General features: G+C 35.7%; 1 protein-coding gene across 1 annotated transcript in view; it reads left to right on the top strand.

The window, feature by feature from the left end:
- The window catches only part of LOC131042099 (uncharacterized), a 92,425-nt gene that overhangs the window by 16,469 nt on the left and 59,396 nt on the right, over nucleotides 1-16,560 (top strand). The window contains exons 2-7 of the mRNA XM_057975410.2: nucleotides 2,962-3,006; nucleotides 3,294-3,435; nucleotides 3,727-3,796; nucleotides 3,959-4,007; nucleotides 4,734-4,831; nucleotides 6,406-6,544. Coding sequence (XP_057831393.1) covers nucleotides 2,962-3,006; nucleotides 3,294-3,435; nucleotides 3,727-3,796; nucleotides 3,959-4,007; nucleotides 4,734-4,831; nucleotides 6,406-6,544 — 543 coding nt within the window. The remainder of the gene's footprint in view (nucleotides 1-2,961; nucleotides 3,007-3,293; nucleotides 3,436-3,726; nucleotides 3,797-3,958; nucleotides 4,008-4,733; nucleotides 4,832-6,405; nucleotides 6,545-16,560) is intronic.

The raw sequence follows: 16,560 nt of genomic DNA, 5'->3' as shown, positions 1-16,560 counted from the left end.
TATTACTGATTAATGTTATATTGGGCGACTTAGGAAAAGACATTTATATCTAATATCAATGTTATTATTTCCTAAGTTAGGCGTTGAAATTTGGAGAATGCATTAAGTTATTGTTGAAGACTTAGGCAAGTTTGAACTTGTTTAATTATTGGTTAAAATGTCATTTGGACACCATATGATAGTGAAATGAAATGAAATTTGGTGAGGTGAATTTGAGAGCATTTACATTTGAATTTCGGAGGGAAAAAACTATAAATACAGGTGCTTGGCCTCCCATTTGGATATCTTGAAAAATTGCATCATTATGCTACCGGTTTGGCAATAGAAATCTGAGCTTCGAAGTGAGCCTTCCTAGCTAAGTGCAGTTTCGTACTTGCAAGACAGTACCTAGCTGTTTTCCATGTTCTCTCAGTGATCTTGGTGAGTTTGTTGAAGTGTAGGATTGCTGGTTTTGCTGTAGTTCGGGTTTTAGTGTGTTTCTAGGCTGCTGGGAAATTCATGGCTGAAGCATATTTTCATTCATAAGTCTCTGTGTGACCTCCCGCTGCTTCTGGGTATTGGCTCTTTGTTTTTCTATGTCCTAGGCGATGACATTTGTAAGTTTTCAGCTCTAATCTCTGAGTAATCATTTTTTATTATGCAAATCGAACTTTCCAGCTTTGGCGTTTTTCTCTGTGTGGGCATTTTGGAAGTGAGTTGAGTTGAATGGATATTTAGAGGTCAGTTTGTGATTGTACTTGGTCATTAGTGATATATTTGCAGTTTGGGAGTTGTTTGGAGATGTTGGTGTGAGTTGTGAGTGAATTTTATGCATTTGAGTGTGTTTGGGTGATGCTGGTTGTGCATTCAGCTTGCTGTCATAAAATTACAGATTTCCAGAAGTTGGTGTTGGGTGTGCCTTTCGTAGTGTGAGTAGGTTATTTGATTTGGGAGTGATTTGGGGTGTTTTTGGGTGAGTTTGGAGAGAAAGTCGAGCATTTCTTAGTTTCTTGAAGTTGTTGGTCTGAGTGTTATTGATCCTAGGATTTCATAAATTTATGTTGAAGGATCTTTTGGGAGTTAGTAACTGTTTGAAGAACTTTATCAGCATTGGACAACATTACTTCTCTATTCTATCTCTCTATTTTATATTGTAAGGTTAGGTAGTAGTACTACTAACCATTTCTGGATTGTAAGCATTCCCATTGGAAAGTGGAAGAGGCTGGCTTGTAGTTGCCGCCTATATTTTGATATTTGTTACTTGGTCCTTCCGCTGCATAAGCGGTTGAATGATATCTATTTGTAATGGTCCTCCTCCTGCATAAGCAGTTGAGTGATGTTTATTGGAATGATCCTCCCGTTGCATAAGTGGTTGAGTTGAGCTTGTTTGGTGTGTTCAGTCCTCCCGCTAAAACATTGCGGTTGAGTGATTCGTGTTCTGGGAATGTTGTTTTCTTGGCTGGTTTGCCGCCAAGTTTCTTGATTCACTCGCTGGATAAGTGGAAGGGGCTGGCTTGCCGCCCATTATTGTATTCAACACTTAAACAGATTATTACTAACGATCCCCTGCTACCGTATGCTCTCACCCTCCCAGTTTGGGCTCTCAATGATCAAAAGGTGTAGGGTTCCCTTCAGTTGTTTGGATTTCATTATTCTAACCCTAACGGGTGATTGGTGTGATTGTAATCTTGCTATTGAAAAATAAAAAAAAATTAAGGGGAATATTACATCAATCCACCCAAAATGATACTTAATCAGTGTTAAGGACAAAATTATCATCGTCACTATATAAATTAAATGATGTTTGTCATAATAATAATGTTTAATTTTTAGGAATATGAGAACATGCATTTCTTGATGATTATCGTCACGAAAGTGCTAAAATATGTTGAGAGATTAGATTTTGCTTTCAAATTTTGTCCCAACTTGCATTATGAGAACATGCCATTTTGATGTAGAAAATAACTTAAATGTGGAAATTTCCACAAATATTTCCCATGGAAAGGAAATTATACCTAGTAAGAGGGGAGGGATGCCTCAGTGGATATTCATATTGTCTAGGGAAGATAGTTAAAAAGGAGGAGCTTGCTACTTTTTTAAAATCAAGAATTAATATGAAGTGATGTGTAAGGGAAAGCTAGAATCTGAAAATGTAGTGTGTAGATGACAAGAAGAGAATCTTAACACTATGTTTTGGAATCCTGAATTTCCATAAACCTGTGGCTTAGTGTTAACCAATGGTGCAACTTCCTAGTTATCTTTTCTTGGTTTGTTTGCTAGTGCCTGTAGGACAGGTATCTTTTCTTACCTTTTTCCAAGTTATGGATACTTTGATAGATATAGTGATGGATATGATGTATATATAATCAAATCTTTTGAGGTACAAGGGAAACCAGTTATGTCTAGTCCTATTAGTTCTTCTTTTGAACACTTGCTGTGCTTGAACAAGGACATCATTAGATTCCTTTCTTTGTTCTCATAAACAGAGGGTTATTGTTGATGTATTGGCAGATCATAAGTTTGCCTCATCTTCTGAGCTGCTAGATATTGTAAAAATGTTTTGATCTACCATAAAGCTTTTGACCATTTTCAAAAAATAGTGGAGGGGGTCCTGTGGTTTGTCATCTGAATTTTCCATATTCTTTAACTTTTGACTACCTATGATGCTGCAACAGGGATTTTTATATCATGGATTTACAATTTTACATATGTTCCTTGAAGATTTAATGCTCGGCTTGTGCAAAAATTGAATTCCATACCATATACTAATATGTAGTAGACATTGAATATGGCGCACAATCATGTATCTCAGTTCTTCTTTCTTGGATTGTAAAGGAATCCCGTGCTGCTCCAATCTTGATGTACATTATTCATGTAGTATAAATCTCAGTTTATAACAAAAAAGAATGCATTTTATCTGTAACACAGAATTGATTCATTAATACATACTGTTGATCTTATACAGCTCTGTTGACTTTTTAGGGTGAAAGTGATGTGCCTTTGGGATCAGTTGCTGGTACCCTTCAGGTATTTTTTGACTATAAATTAGCTTGAGCACCTTGCTTATCTCAATTAAAGCTTTTCTTTTGGTCTTCTGTTTCATGGGGAATTTCATGCATTTTTTCAAATCAAGAATCTCCTTCTGACTGTGCCATAATCAATACCTTTTCTTTTGTTTGTGATATCCACTCTTTAGAATATTTTGAAGTTTTGACATCCTGATATTCTTCTGGTTTACATTAGGTAGCTGTATGTAAATGTCCATTTTCTTTTTATTTTGTGGTAGATTTACTTATTATCTACGTGGTTGCCAGACACATGCAAGAGATATAGCTCATTTCATCAAATATGAAGTTGGAGTTCCTCCTATATTGGTTGGACATTCATTTGGAGGCCTGATCGTACAGTTTTATCTATCATATATCAATATCAACAGGTCTTTCAAGGAGTTTGGAGGTCAGTTTAGATTTGGGTAGTAATACTATGCTAAGGTTTTCATTTAAGTGATGTCAATATAGATGATTTTCACAATGATACATGGGTGCCATTTGGTATGGCCTTATATCTAGGAATGCTGTCACTAATAATGTGTTAATATTAATAAGTACATTGTATTGGATATAATAGCAGATCTTATAGAACTATCTTCACTATGTTGCATCTCCTGGTTCACTTTTGTGTTCTCAGGAAACATTTTTCTTCTTATTTTTCATTTATTGAGACAATGAAATGCCACTTGATATGCAGGCTTGGAAGAACCTTATCCAAACCTTGCAGCAGCTGTTCTTGTCTGTTCGGTACCTCCAACGGGCAATAGGTGAAAATTTTCATTACTGTTTTGTTAGCTCTCAACTTCCAATGCAAGTACAATTACATATTGTGCTATGGTCACTTCTATTTGTAATTAATGATATTTCTTTTACTCTTTTCTTGCCTAATTTTTATATTAATATTGACATTTGTTTCATTAATAGTTTAGTGGGTTGGTTTGGCGTTATCTTTTGTCAAAACCTTTGGCTGCTTTTAAGGTGAGTTTAAGAACTACACAGAATTGGTATGTAATTTTCATTGTTTTGCATTTCTTTCATACCATTTTTATTATCTTGAATTGGAGATTGGAGATTGAGTATGCATAGGATATGTGGAGACCTTTTAGTCCGTGGGTATCTTTGTATTAGTAAATGCCATAACTTAGAACATTAAGTTTTAGTTCATGCTTAGTTTGCTTGAGTTGATCCATTTGTTTTTGCGCTTATTAGTAAGTGCAAATATTAGGCACACCTTTAGGTTTTAGCCCCTCCCATGCTCATTGTAATCAACAACAAGACATCTACTGTTAAGTTATGGTTGTTTCAGTTTTTGTATAATTTAAATATTTCAAATTTAAGACCCAAATTTAAGGTCTTCAAAAATTTGATCTTGCAGATCATGCATTCAACAATCAAGCATCTACTGCTAAGTTCTAGTTGTTTCAGATTTTGTGTATGTTTAAGCATTTTGAAATTAAGACCCAAACTTAAATTGTGCAGAAATTTCATCTTGCAGGTCACATTAAGCTTAGCAGCTAAATCATTTCCTTGTTTAAATATTTCAAATTTCAGAGCCAAATTTAAATTCTGTAGAAACTTGATCTTGAAGATCATGCAATCAACAATAAAAAATCTTCTGTTAGGTTTTAATTGCATAGTTTGTGTATATTAAGTATTTTGAAAATTAGACCCAAACTTAAATTGTGCAGAAATTTTATCTCGCAGGTCACACTAAGCCTAGCAGCTAAAGCATTTGCTACTTCTGTGTCTTTATGTCGAGAGACATTCTTCTCCCGAGACATTCCAGATCTGCAAGTTGAGAGGTACAGTTGCATTTTAGCATTAGTTTAGACAACTAATATAAACTTTAATAGGCTTCTATATCTTTAAAGATAACTGACTATTGAAGTTGTCTTATCCATATTTAAATTGAATCTTAGTATAGAATATGTTCATGTATGTAAAGATCAGAGATTTCCATAGTTAAATTTTGATATATACCTAAAATCAACAGTGTTCTATTCTTTTTTTTTTCCAATATTTCAGGTCAACACCGAGATCCCTCTTTAGGGATATTTCCATAAATAAATTTTGATATATATCTAGAATCAACTGTGTTCTATTCTCTTTTGTTTCCAATATTTTAGGTCAATGCCTAGATCCCTGTTTAAAGATTTTGATCTTTCGATGGGTTTATATACATATATACTAATAGCAGTTACAAGAATGTTTTTGTAATATGGAATGTCATGATCACCATTCATTGCCATGGCACACCTTGTTCTGATTAACACTTAGGATTATGGGTCACTATGTTTGATTCAAGTTCCGACCATCATCCCTGGATGTTATTCTTGTTCTGTTTCTTTTCAGTTGCCTGATCTTCCCTAGCCAAGATATTTGCTTTATTGATGTGAATCTCATGTTTAGGCACAGGGGGCTGTACTGCTAGTATGAAATTCAGAGCCCTGTTGGGTCAAAGATACCAACAGAATTCTTTGATCCTGTTCGAATAGATCTTCTAGATTTACTGGGTGAGTATTCTATCGTGTACATGTTACAGTTCAATTTAGGTCCAATGGGTCTTTTATTTTTTGGAATTTCTTATTAGTGACATTGATAGGTACGAACATTGTTTTATTGCCATACATTTTAAGATCTTGGAAATTTTAGTTCACATCCTCTTGATGCAAGGTAGAAAGGCCCTTACCTTGATTCATATTTTTCATTTTCATTGCATGTTTGAGACTTTTTATAAACATTTTGGAAGGCTTTATTGATTTGTTTATTTTTGAAGCCTTTTCTCTGTTGTAACTTGTAAGGTAACCCTGGTCTTGTTTGGAATAATCACCATTTGCTGTTTTCAGGGTCCTTATAGCAAGTTCTTTTAGTACATAGGCTTTTTCTGTTGGGTGTTTTTTCATTTGGTACAACTTTCAAGCAAACATATCACTTTCTTTCCTTTATAAGAGAACATCAAGAAAGGGAGACACCCATCAACTTAGACTCCATAGGGAATTTGATATGTTGTCAAAGACTTGAGATGTTTAAGGAAGTCTTCATTCCTTATCTTTTCCATGATGCCAATACGTGTGTCATCTGTGAATCTCTTCCACTAATCAGGTTTTTCCATTTAGGTTTTAATTGCTCTCCAATTCTTCAGCTAACAGATTCACTACAGTTAGTGATAAGGCTTATTCCAATGCTATACTCTTTGTTTGTTCATAGATGTCACTTTCAAAGATGAAGAAATTTGATGTAAAGCACATTTAACCAGATTCATACGAGTTGAAAAGTTGTGATGGAAAGTGCAAAGTTTTTTCAAAATGTAGCCATTGTGCTGTTTTTTGGAGGATAAGGAGAATTCTCATGGAATATATGATTTCTTGTTCTGCAGGTATCAAGAACTACTAAAAAGTAGCTCAGTCGTGCCGCTGTTTGACCTGAGAAAGCTTAATGCATCTTTGCCAGTTCCTCCACCACCAAAGGGTGCACCACCCATCCTTGTAATGGGTGCAGCAGATGACTTCATAGTGGTAAATTTTGTCATTGATTAACTGTTTAAAAAGCAATTGTGGTAGATTATAATAAACAAAACATTTAGTATGCAAAAATAATGTGAAACCATAATAGTTTGTACTACCTTGCAGTTTTCCTTTTTTCCTAAATATTAGTGTTGGGGAAAAAATTGTAAGGATTTTATGTTGATTAAGGACCCATGTTTATCAATTAAGGATTTTTGACTAGTTGAATAATGTGATTTATATTAATCCTATTTTGATATAAGAAGATGAATGATAGCATGGAGTCGTGGACTTATTATATTATGTCTTCCAGTAATGAATTTTTCAATGGTGATTAATATGACTATTTCTGCATGAATGCTTATTCAGATTAATGTTCAGTCAGACTAATGTTCATTCAGACTTATGATTTCTCAAATCATCTTGTGAAGCTTGATGACTTGTTGAATTGGTCTAATGTGTAAGGAAATCATTGACAAAGATAGGGCTAAACCAAATAGAAAGGGGGTATTACATTTCGCAGAGAATTTCATTGTTACCTGGTGATAGTGCAGGTGTAGTCCTACAGAGGAGGATGTTGAGAGATTGCGTCAATTATTAGGATATCGAAACTGCCAGATTGCCTAGTATAATTGAAAAAGCAAAAAATGTGGTTAATGAGCTAGGAGTTAATAAACCAAGTTTATCAAGAAATTATCGTGGAAAGAGAGGTGCATGCTAATATTGCCAATATGGCACAAAAAAATTGGTGAATGGTAGAGAGAAGGGCAGTTAGAACTGGCAAATGGTGAAACATTGAGGAGGCAGAAATGCCAACTTGATTGGGCACATTGCTATAACAAAAGCCAAACAGAAGAAGCCAAATTGAGTGGTTTGGAAAGTTTGAGGAACATTTTGAATTGCATGATAGAAGAAAATCCTGAACAAAGATTTGTTAGTATGCCACTCAAACTGGTCAATGAAATTGCAGACAGAAAAGTCTAGAAAACTAGTATTATTATCAGAAGAAAAAACTAGATGAAGGTTATTAAAACCATGAACAAACAAGCATGGAAGCTATGATAGATAAGCAGAGGAGGTGTATAATTAGAAAATGGATTAGATGAAGGCTTTGATAAGATATAACACTTGTGTTGAGTCTTGTAATGTTGAGTTTGTGAATATAGTCTCTCTCTGTGTGTAAATTTGTTTTATTTGGATGTGTGTAAGTTGCTGATATGAACAGTGCTTCAATTAAGTATCCTATGGTTGCAGGTGGCATAGGGGAAGATGAAACAATTGGTGATCAGCTTTGAAGCCATGGTGGGTTTGGTTGTAGCTGCCACTTGGGGAGTTTGTTTGTAACTTCATCGGTATATTTGACATTATGGAATTCCAAGACCTTGGTTGTAGTCAAGAAAATTAATATTGCTTGGGTGGGATAGGATGTAGCTGCCACTAATTGGAGAGTGGAATTCCATGCTAGGTTTTATCCCAAGCAATCATTTTGATTGTAGTTGCATGATGGCCATCTTGATTGTAGTGGGATGGTGATCTTAACATTTGTAGCTAGATGATGCCACCTTAATTGTAGCAGGGTGGAATTGGTTGTAGATGAATTTCCTTGATCCCTTGTATTTGATCCCAAAGAAGTGGTTGTAGCCCTCCTAGTTTGTGTATGCAAGTCTAAATATTAGTTTGAATGGTTAAGTCTTGTGTGTGTTAATAAGTGTTGGGTCTTTGGGTGGTTGAGAAGTGGGTAACACATACTTGTCAAGCTAGGTTGCCGGTTCGGGTTCGAAGAACCCGGTACGCCGGTACGGCAAAATTTTGAAAAGGGGTTTGGGTTCGTTTGGGTGCGTTAGTACAAAAACATGTAAATTTTTTTTTTATATATATATATTTTGATATTTGTGAAGCCTATAAGCATGAATTAAAATTTGCATGTCACATAGCATCATATAAACAACAAAACAAACATAAACTTGTAATCATAGCATCATGATCATACCATAATAGCATCATATACATCAAGTTTAATATCAAAATGACAAAATATTCAAGTATCATTGTTTCAACTTTCAACAATATAAACTTAAAGTTTAATCATCAAATGGATCATCTAATTCATCCTCCTCCTCCTCTTCCTCATTGACATTGACATTGACATTAGATGAGCCAATGCCACTTGCACTTGCACTATAAGTTGGCTCAATTTCCGAGTCATCAAGTGTCAATGCAAGAAGCTGAGAAGCAGGAGCATCCAAATCAGTATGCTCTGGCTCTATATCCCACATCTTTGTTTCCCCTTGTGTGTAGTCATGTTGTTTGTGTGAAAGAAGACGTAGGTTGGAATGCACATATACTAAATTCTCCGCTCTTTTTGATAGCAGCCTATTGCGCTTTACATAGTGGATGAAAGAGTATGTGCTCCAATTTCTTTCTGAAGTAGATGAACTAACAACCTATGAAGACAAAGTAAACAATTAAAGTTATACATTAATAAAAATAAAATTACTAGCAACCTATGAAGACAAAGTAAACTATAAATAAACTAAAACTTGTAAATTTAAAATTTTAATTAATTAAACTTACTTGTGATAAAACTTTTATAGCGAGGGGTTGTAGGTGTTGGAAGCATGTGCCATGGAAGTACCACAAGCTATGAGCATCCTTCTTGGATCTATGATGAAGTGCATCAACACTTAGACCATTCCCATTTGCAAATTCTATGAACTCATTTGTAACAACATCTCGCAAATCATCATTGGGATATAGTCTAAGAAATGCTACCTTGTACCCATCAGATACTTCTAGATCTCTCCATGGTGGAATCCTTCCTAGTTTATCAAGAAACTGATTGCTATAGTGTTAATGCATTAGTAGCTTCTGCAAGATAAGACTCTCCTAACTCTCTACTCTGTTATTAGTTTACTTATTCATGCTTTATGTTTATTAGACTATAACATTGATCATAATTATGCTATTGATATTGGATAATGATGGATTAGATTGGCGATCTACTTAACTATGTTAAGCATCAATCTAAAGGGCTATTGGGCTACTAACCCGATAGCATATTAATGTCGATTCATATATGAATCGACATTAATATGCTATCGGGGTATTAACCTGATAGCATATAATGCTAACCGTAATTGTTACTGTTTACTTTACATTATATGCTTTGATACCGATTCATTATCGGGTATGTTTTATCTGAAACAATTAACAAATACCGATTCATGATCGGATGTGTTCATAAGCATTAACCGATTCATGATACCGATTCACCATCAGGTATGTTCATAAGCATTAACCGATTCATAATACCGATTCACCATCGGGTATGTTCATAAGCATTAAACGATTCATTATCGGGTATAAGCACTGTTATCACTATATCGATACATTAATGTTTGAAGCACCGATTAGTTATGGATCGGTTAAAGATAAGTAAGGGTCACGACCAAGTGACATCTTGGTCGGACATGTCTAAAAGACATGTCCGATCAAGGTGCCACTTGATCGTGGCCATCCTTCTACTTATACATCATTCAAACCAAAGGAAATGACATTGAAATCGATACATGTTCATTCTCCTAACCTGTAGTAAAAGAAAGATAGCAATATTAGTGTTATAGTCATAATATCAAAATTAAAATACACCATCCTGCATATAACCTGTTCATTAAATTGGAAATTACAATACTTTTACATGGTATCAGAGCCAAGTTGACCGAACTTGAGGCTATTTAATTTCGTGAAACAAATTTAAGAACAAGTTTATATACTACATCACATTTCTTCAAATGGCCAGTGCTATCAGATTCGAAGACAGACTCGGAGGTGGCGATGATTTTTCAGCCTGGAAATTCAGAATTCAAATGATCTTAAAAGAGAACAAAGTGGATTCGTTTGTTCAAACCAAAAATGTTCAACCCGAAAATGAACCTAACAAATCAGCATGGATTGAGGGAAATGAAAAGGCAATAAAAATAATAGTTGATGGGGTAAGAAACAACATAATGCCCATCATAAGAAAACATCAAACAACCTATAAAATGTTCAAAGCTCTTGAAAGCACATTTGAGATATCGAATGCAAGTCGAATTCTAGCATTAAAACGAGAAATAAATCACATCACCATGAACAAAGGGGAGACAATCAACGCCTACTTTATGCGGATATCAGTTCTAAAAGGTGAACTTGCAACTCTGGACTATGAGATCCAAAGCAAAGAGTTAACACTCATTGCTTTAGATGGGTTGCCTAGTGGATGGAGCACATTCGTCCAAGGCATCAATGCAAGGTCCAAATATCCCAAGTTTGAAAGATTAAGGGATGACTGTCTCCAAGAAGAATCAAGATTGAACAAGATGGGAATGAAACACAAGAATATAGATGAAGACCTACAAGTTCTAAAAACCAACACCACCAAGCATAACAAGAAAAGGTAGTTTAGAAAGAGAAAAGGTCGTCAAGGCAAGAATACTTCAAAGAAGGGCTTATCTCACATTCAATGTTATAGATGTGATCAATTCGGACACTTCGTTGCAAAATGCCCAGAAAGAACAAAGAAACATGCTACATTTGTTAAAGCAGGAAAGACTAAAGGGGAAGATGACTCCGGAAAATACGTATTCTACTCAGCACTCACAAGTCAAACTTCTAACAAAATCAACTCATGGGTGATTGACAGTGGTTCATCCAGGCACATCACTGGGTTTAGAGAAGTACTTGATTCCATGATAGAGGATAGTGATGAGGACGTAACCATTGGAGATGACTCCACACATCCAGTCAGAGGAGTAGGAACCTGCACCATCAAATTGAAGACAGGCATAACCCTGCGGCTTGAAGGAGTACTATATGTCCCTGGCATCAAAAGAAATCTAGTCTCTATATCGACACTAGAAGATAACAGATACAGAGTGACATTCATGGACAACAAAGTATTGGCTTGGCCAAAGAACTCCTCCATCAAGAAGGCAAAGACCATTGGACAGAGACGGGGCTATCTGTATGAACTGTGCACAGAACCTAATCTAGCCCTAATCCATGAAGCAACTAATGCAAATGAAGTTTGGCATAGAAGATTAGGTCATCTGAATTTTAGGACTTTATCTTCGATGGGAAACCTTGTCACAGGTCTACCCAAGTTAAAGCAAGATCATTCAGGGGCATGCAAAGGATGTGCCCTAGGTAAGAATACTAAAGGTGCATTTCAAAATAGTACTAGGAAAACTAGCAAAATTCTAGAATTAGTTCATTCTGATGTATGCGGACCTATGTCCGTCTCCTCTCTAGGGGGATTCTTGTATTATGTAATATTTGTTGATGACTACTCTAGGAAGACTTGGATCTACTTTCTGAAAAGTAAAGAATCAGAAGAGATCCTCTCTAGATTTAAAGAATTTAAATCACTAACTGAAAACCACTAGGAAACAAAGTTAAAACCCTAAGAACCGACAATGGGGGAGAATACACATCAGATTCATTTAAAGAATTTTGTAGAGAGAATGGGATTAAGAGGGAGCTTACTATACCTTATAACCCTCAACAAAATGGGGTAGCGGAAAGGAAAAATAGGACCATAGTTGAAGTTGCCAAGGCCATGATCCTAGATCAAAACCTTAACACAAATCTCAGGGCTGAAGCTTCCAGCACCGCTGTATATATACAGAACAGGTGCCCTCACTCCCATCTTGAGGACAAAACTCTTGAAGAAGTATTCACTAAGATTAAGCCTGATATTAGCCACCTTAGGATATTTGGATGCCCTGTCTATATCCATATACCTAAAGAAAAGAGACTAAAACTAGAGCCTTATGGAAAAAGAGGATTACTTGTAGGATATAGTGAAACCTCCAAAGCCTACAGAATCTATGTACCTGGTCAAAGAAATATTGAACTAAGTAGGGATGTAATATTTGAAGAGGATCTAGCTTTCAAAAGAGTTCAGAACTTCATAGAACCTGAAATCTATGTACCCACCTCTAACTTAGATGAAAATCCTGCCCCTGAGTTTTAGAGGGAGAATCTAGATAAAACTGAAAATGAAAATGAAAACTCACCTAGAAATCTCAAGAAAAGACCACTATGGGCCACCAAAACAGTAGAAGAAGCTCAGAGGTTTGCTGCTCCTTCTGGAACCTTCAGAGAAAGCAAAAGACCTAATAAATTTACTAGCTATGTTGCTCTTATGAATGATCTATCTAAAAACGAACCTGACAATGTGACAGATGCCCTTAAACATCAAGTATGGAAAGATGCTATGTCTGAAGAGTATCAATCCATAATGAAAAATGATGTATGGGAAATTGTTCCTAGGCCAACTGAGAAGTCTGTTGTTTTTTCTAAATGGCTTTTTAAGATCAAACATGCAGCAGATGGCAGCATTGAAAAATATAAGGCAAGATTTGTAGCCAGAGGATTCTCTCAAAAGGAAGGAATAGACTATGAAGAAACATTTGCTCCTGTAGCCAGATATACCTTAGTCAGGGCTATACTAGCCATTGCAGCAGCTAAGGGATGGAAGGTACATCAAATGGATGTAAAGACAACTTTTCTTAATGGGGAGATATCTGAAGAAGTATACCTAGAGCAACCTGAGGGGTTTGAGATCCATCATGCAGAATCTCATGTGTGCAGTCTCAAGAAAGCTCTATATGGGCTCAAACAGGCTCCCAGGGTTTGGTATGAAAGAATTGACACATATCTATCAAAACTAGGCTTCTCTAAAAATAATGCAGATCCTAATCTCTACTACAAACAGAATAAAGGTGATATGCTAATAATAATTTTATATGTTGATGACTTATTAATCTCTGGAGAAGATCACCTTATAGATCAATGCAAGAAAGAGCTATCCAAAGAATTTGATATGAAGGACTTGAGATTCCTTCATTATTTCCTAGGGTTGGAAGTATGGCAGAATCCTGATAACATTGTTCTAAACCAAGGCAAGTATACATTAGACATTTTGAAGAGATTTGGAATGCTCAACTGCAGACCTATGACCTCTCCAATGGAGACCAATCTTCATAAACTCAAAGAAGCAACAACAGAATCACCTTCTATTGACCCCACTCTATACAGGCAAATGATTGGGTCTCTTATGTATCTGGTAAATACAAGACCAGATATATGCTATGCAGTAAATGCCTTGAGTCAGTTTATGTGTGAGCCAAAGGAGATACACCTGGTAGCAGTAAAACACATTATGAGATATCTACAAGGCACCTTAAACCTTGGTTTCAAGTATAAGAAAATTGATCTTAATCTACATGGATTCTCAGATTCAGATTGGACTAGAAGTGTGATTGATCGGAAAAGCACCTCTGGGTGCTGCTTCAGTTTGGGATCAGCCATGATATCCTGGATCAGCAGAAAGCAGTCTTCTGTAGCGCAAAGTTCCACTGAGGCAGAATACATTGCAGCCTCCATGGCCGCTCGAGAAGTGGTGTGGCTTAGAAAGTTGCTTGTGGGATTGTTTGGTAATCCGATGAAACCTACAATCATCCACTGCGACAATCAAAGTTGCATAAAAATTTCAGTGAATCTAGTATTCCATGATAGATCCAAACATATTGAGATCCCATACCATTATGTACGAGACATGGTAGACAAAAATGTGATCAAATTAGAATATGTTAGTACGGGAGATCAGACTGCAGATATTCTGACCAAACCACTTTCCAAAGTGAAGGTTGATCACTTCAGAAAAGGTTTAGGTATGATAGAAAGGTAATCTGCTTTGTAAATAAGATGTTGAAAATGTAAACTTCTTTTGTCATGTTGAGACATTATGGGTTTTACCCCCTGTGTTCATATCTAAGAGGTGACGATTTCTCAGATTATGAACACTTGTATGCAGACATCATAAGGTGACGATCTTATGGTTCTCAAACCAGTTATCATGTTGGATTTCTGGTATGTCATGGATGTGCCATGATGGTGTTGTGATAAAACTTTTGAATAAAATGTTTGTGCACATATCACAATATGGATAAGATAAGAATTTAACCATCCTCATATGTTTATCCTTAGTATTGCGTGTTTAGGCAATACTAATATCACGTGTCTAGGTGATATTTTGTTATAATAAAATGATGAATTCTTTATATCACATGATTGGGTGATACATACTTAGAGTAAAATCTTATATTTGTATCCTATGTCCTGATGATACTTCATATCATATGTATAGATGATATATATTCTTGGAGACTGACATTATGAAAAGAAATGTGATGTAGGTTGCTTTATCTATCTTCCAAAAGCTAAGAGGGAGTGTTAATGCATTTGTAGCTTCTGCAAGATAAGACTCTCCTAACTCTCTACTCTGTTATTAGTTTACTTATTCATGCTTTATGTTTATCAGACTATAACATTGATCATAATTATGCTATTGATATTGGATAATGATGGATTAGATTGACGATCTACTTAACTATGTTAAGCGTCATCGACAATAATATGCTATCGGGGTATTAACCCGATAGCATATAATGCTAACCGTAATTGTTACTGTTTACTTTATATTATATGCTTTGATACTGATTCATTATCGGGTATGTTTTATCTGAAACAATTAACAAATACCGATTCATGATCGGATGTGTTCATAAGCATTAACCGATTCATGATACCGATTCACCATCGGGTATGTTCATAAGCATTAACCAATTCATAATACCGATTCACCATTGGGTATGTTCATAAGCATTAAACGATTCATTATTGGGTATAAGCACTGTTATCGCTATACCGATACATTAATGTTTGAAGCACCGATTAGTTATGAATCGGTCAAAGATAAGTAAGGGTCACGACCAAGTGACATCTTTGTCGGACATGTCTAAAAGACATGTCCGATCAAGGTGCCACTTGATCGTGGCCATCCTTCTACTTATACATCATTCAAACCAAAGGAAATGACATTGAAATAGATACATGTTCATTCTCCTAACCTGCAGTAAAAGAAAGATAGCAATATTAGTGTTATAGTCATAATACCAAAATTAAAATACACCATCCTGCATATAACCTGTTCATTAAATTGGAAATTACAATACTTTTACATATAGTACTTAGGTGTCAAGGCATAGGCAAGAAGGTGCAAAGGAGTGGTCATCTTATTCCACCTTTCTACAATAATTACTTCCAGTTCTTTGAAGAATTTCTCCTGAGGATCATTCTCTTTTTCATTTATAGTGACCTTTATTTTTTCAAGCATTGAGTCAATGCCATCATAAATCTCACCTATGCAAGGCCTATCCATGTCTGTATAGCGAATCATGCTCATGATGGGCTCAGTGATACTTAGGAGATATGTAACAAGATCCCACCATTTCTCACTCAATATTCTATCCCTAATTTTGTCTGCCCTCTCAGTGCTACTTTGCTTCCATATAGTCCAATTGGTGCTGATCACTATATTGCATAGTGCCACTCTAACTTTCACAAGTCGTCTTAAGACGATTGTGTTTGATGCAAAATGGGTCTCAGCAACCTATAACACAAATTAATGCCAAATGATTAAAAAATAAAGCCAAACTTTAAAGAAGAATACACAATGATATTATGAACATTGAAAATTAAAAAAAATCAGAAAATGTAAAATTAAATTACTATTTCACTTACCTTCAATAGCTCCAAATTCGAATAGGTTCTAAAAATCTCTTAAGACATGTGGTGGTTTGTGATGAACATCTGGATGTCCTCAGCCTCTGCATACACATCTCTAATCCATTTTATTTTTTGCCCAATCCTTTGTAGCATAATATTGAGTGAATGTACGGCACAAGGTGTCCAAAAGATGTGATCATAGCGTTGCTCAACCAACAAACCAGCAGCTCTTCAATTTTTTGCATTGTCCGTTATGACTTGGACAACATTGCGGGATCCCATAGACTCAATGGCAGAGATGAGAATTTCTGCAATAAATTGGCCATCTTTTATTTGGCCCTCACAATCCACAGCTCTCAAAAACATTGCCCCTTTAGGGGACACCGCTATGACATTGATCAAGGGACGGTTTTTAG

Source organism: Cryptomeria japonica, chromosome 2 (genome assembly GCF_030272615.1).
Source record: "Cryptomeria japonica chromosome 2, Sugi_1.0, whole genome shotgun sequence".
NCBI classification, from domain to species: domain Eukaryota; kingdom Viridiplantae; phylum Streptophyta; class Pinopsida; order Cupressales; family Cupressaceae; genus Cryptomeria; species Cryptomeria japonica.
The sequence above is the reverse complement of the archived record's forward strand: the minus strand, read 5'-3'. Positions and strand labels throughout refer to the sequence as shown.